This window comes from Sipha flava, unplaced genomic scaffold (assembly GCF_003268045.1).
Source record: "Sipha flava isolate LNK unplaced genomic scaffold, YSA_version1 116_pilon_pilon, whole genome shotgun sequence".
Lineage (NCBI taxonomy): Eukaryota > Metazoa > Arthropoda > Insecta > Hemiptera > Aphididae > Sipha > Sipha flava.
In genome coordinates, this window is record NW_020271740.1 from 1,328,060 (window position 1) to 1,329,727 (window position 1,668).

Sequence of the window (1,668 nt, forward strand, 5' to 3'; positions counted from 1 at the left end):
TAAACTTGTAATATATCATTATATTGATGTATTATATTTCGATAATAATTGATATAATTGAGTTAGTCGTGGTATAAAGATAAATTGATCGGTATTTTTCATACAACTCTCATAATATTAAAATTATGATTAAAACTATTATATTAATTTGTAGTTAATAATTATGGCCAGGGTTTATTTACGACAAAGTAAACGATTATAACTGAAATGACAAATAAATAAAATTGTGAATAATAGATCACTCGTATGAGTATTTGGTACAACCTTGTGAAAAAAAATTATTAAATTATTTAAATGACACACTAAAAAACCCTAACTTTATAATAAAATCCCCTCTCTGTCATCCTTCAGACAAAAAAAATTGGAAAAATTTTAAATAGTGTCACAAAATTGGAATAAAAAAATGGCCTATTCTTTTATAAATATAATTTATATATAGCTACAATAGTGTGAAATTTTTTATCGATTATAAATTTAGTATTGCGTGTATATGGCTGTAAAAGTTTGTTTATTTGTTTCAAATAAACTCGCTAACCTGAGATTCCGAAAAATATAAATCATTCAACGTTGACGACTTGCCAAGTGAAGAGCTCTGAAGAAAATATAAAATATCTTTTTTCGATATATTTATTATTTAGTTGTAAATTTTTTCAACGATCGAATTAAATATGAAATACTTAGTTGCATTATTAGCTGTCGTTTGTATGTGTGCTATGTTCATGCCAATTGGTGAGTTTGTTTTATTTATATTATACTTATGTTAATAATTTATACTACTTGTCTTGTATTCACAGCTAGCGGTCTATCGTGTTACAAATGCGCCTGGACGGATTCAACTTGCACGATGAACTTGGATACCTCTAAAGTTAAGTCTGTGCCATGTGCTGGTTCAGCTGCACCCGGTGGTGCTAATCCAGCTGCACCCGGTGGTGCTAGTCCAGCTGCACCCGGTGGTGCTAGTCCAGCTGCACCCGGTGGTGCTGCTACTACCAAAGCTGCTGGCAGTGCTGTTACCACTAAAGCTGCTACTACAAAACCAAAAGTGATGCGCTCCCAACAACTCTTCTCCCAGTTAGCAGAGTCAGAAAAATATTACTGTTTCTCGATTCTCGTAAAACAAAGTAAGTTAGTTTCTGTAATGTTGAAGAAATCTGAAACAAAATCTTAAAAAAAATTAAATATACTTTTACTTAGGGTCAAATATTCGAGACATAAAATCTGAAAAATATAAAAAACTTTAGGGAAAATTAAAGATATAGAATAATAAATAAATTGACATTATTACAGATGGAACTACTACTGTGGAACGAGGTTGCAAGGCCGACAACAAAACCGACAACTGTTTGATTGCTGCAGACGTTAAAAAGTCGAATCCAACTGCTGTACTCAATGAATGTACCGTATGCCAAAAAGATAATTGCAACGCTAATGCCGGAGCTTATTCCTTAACAGGATCTGCGCTCCAGTACGTCGTTGTTTCTGCCATTTTAATCGGTCAAATATTTCTCCAAGCGAAATGATTTATGACTTAGATTAAGTAAAATGCATGTACTGCTAATAATTACTGCTAATGTAAAATAAACTAAAATGTTTTATTAAAATGTTGTGACTTTATTAAAAACATTAAAAAAATATACAGCCTTATAAAATTAATGAAAAAAAAAAAAA

At 31.0% G+C, this 1,668-nt stretch overlaps 1 protein-coding gene across 1 annotated transcript; it reads left to right on the plus strand.

The window, feature by feature from the left end:
- Positions 1 to 490: 490 nt before the first annotated feature.
- Positions 491 to 1,558, plus strand: LOC112692616. The gene is made up of 3 exons (XM_025567345.1): positions 491 to 729; positions 795 to 1,121; positions 1,288 to 1,558. The coding sequence occupies exons 1-3, from the start codon at positions 669 to 671 to the stop codon at positions 1,518 to 1,520; spliced, it is 621 nt and encodes a 206-aa protein (XP_025423130.1). The 5' UTR covers positions 491 to 668; the 3' UTR covers positions 1,521 to 1,558.
- The last annotated feature ends 110 nt before the right edge of the window (positions 1,559 to 1,668 follow it).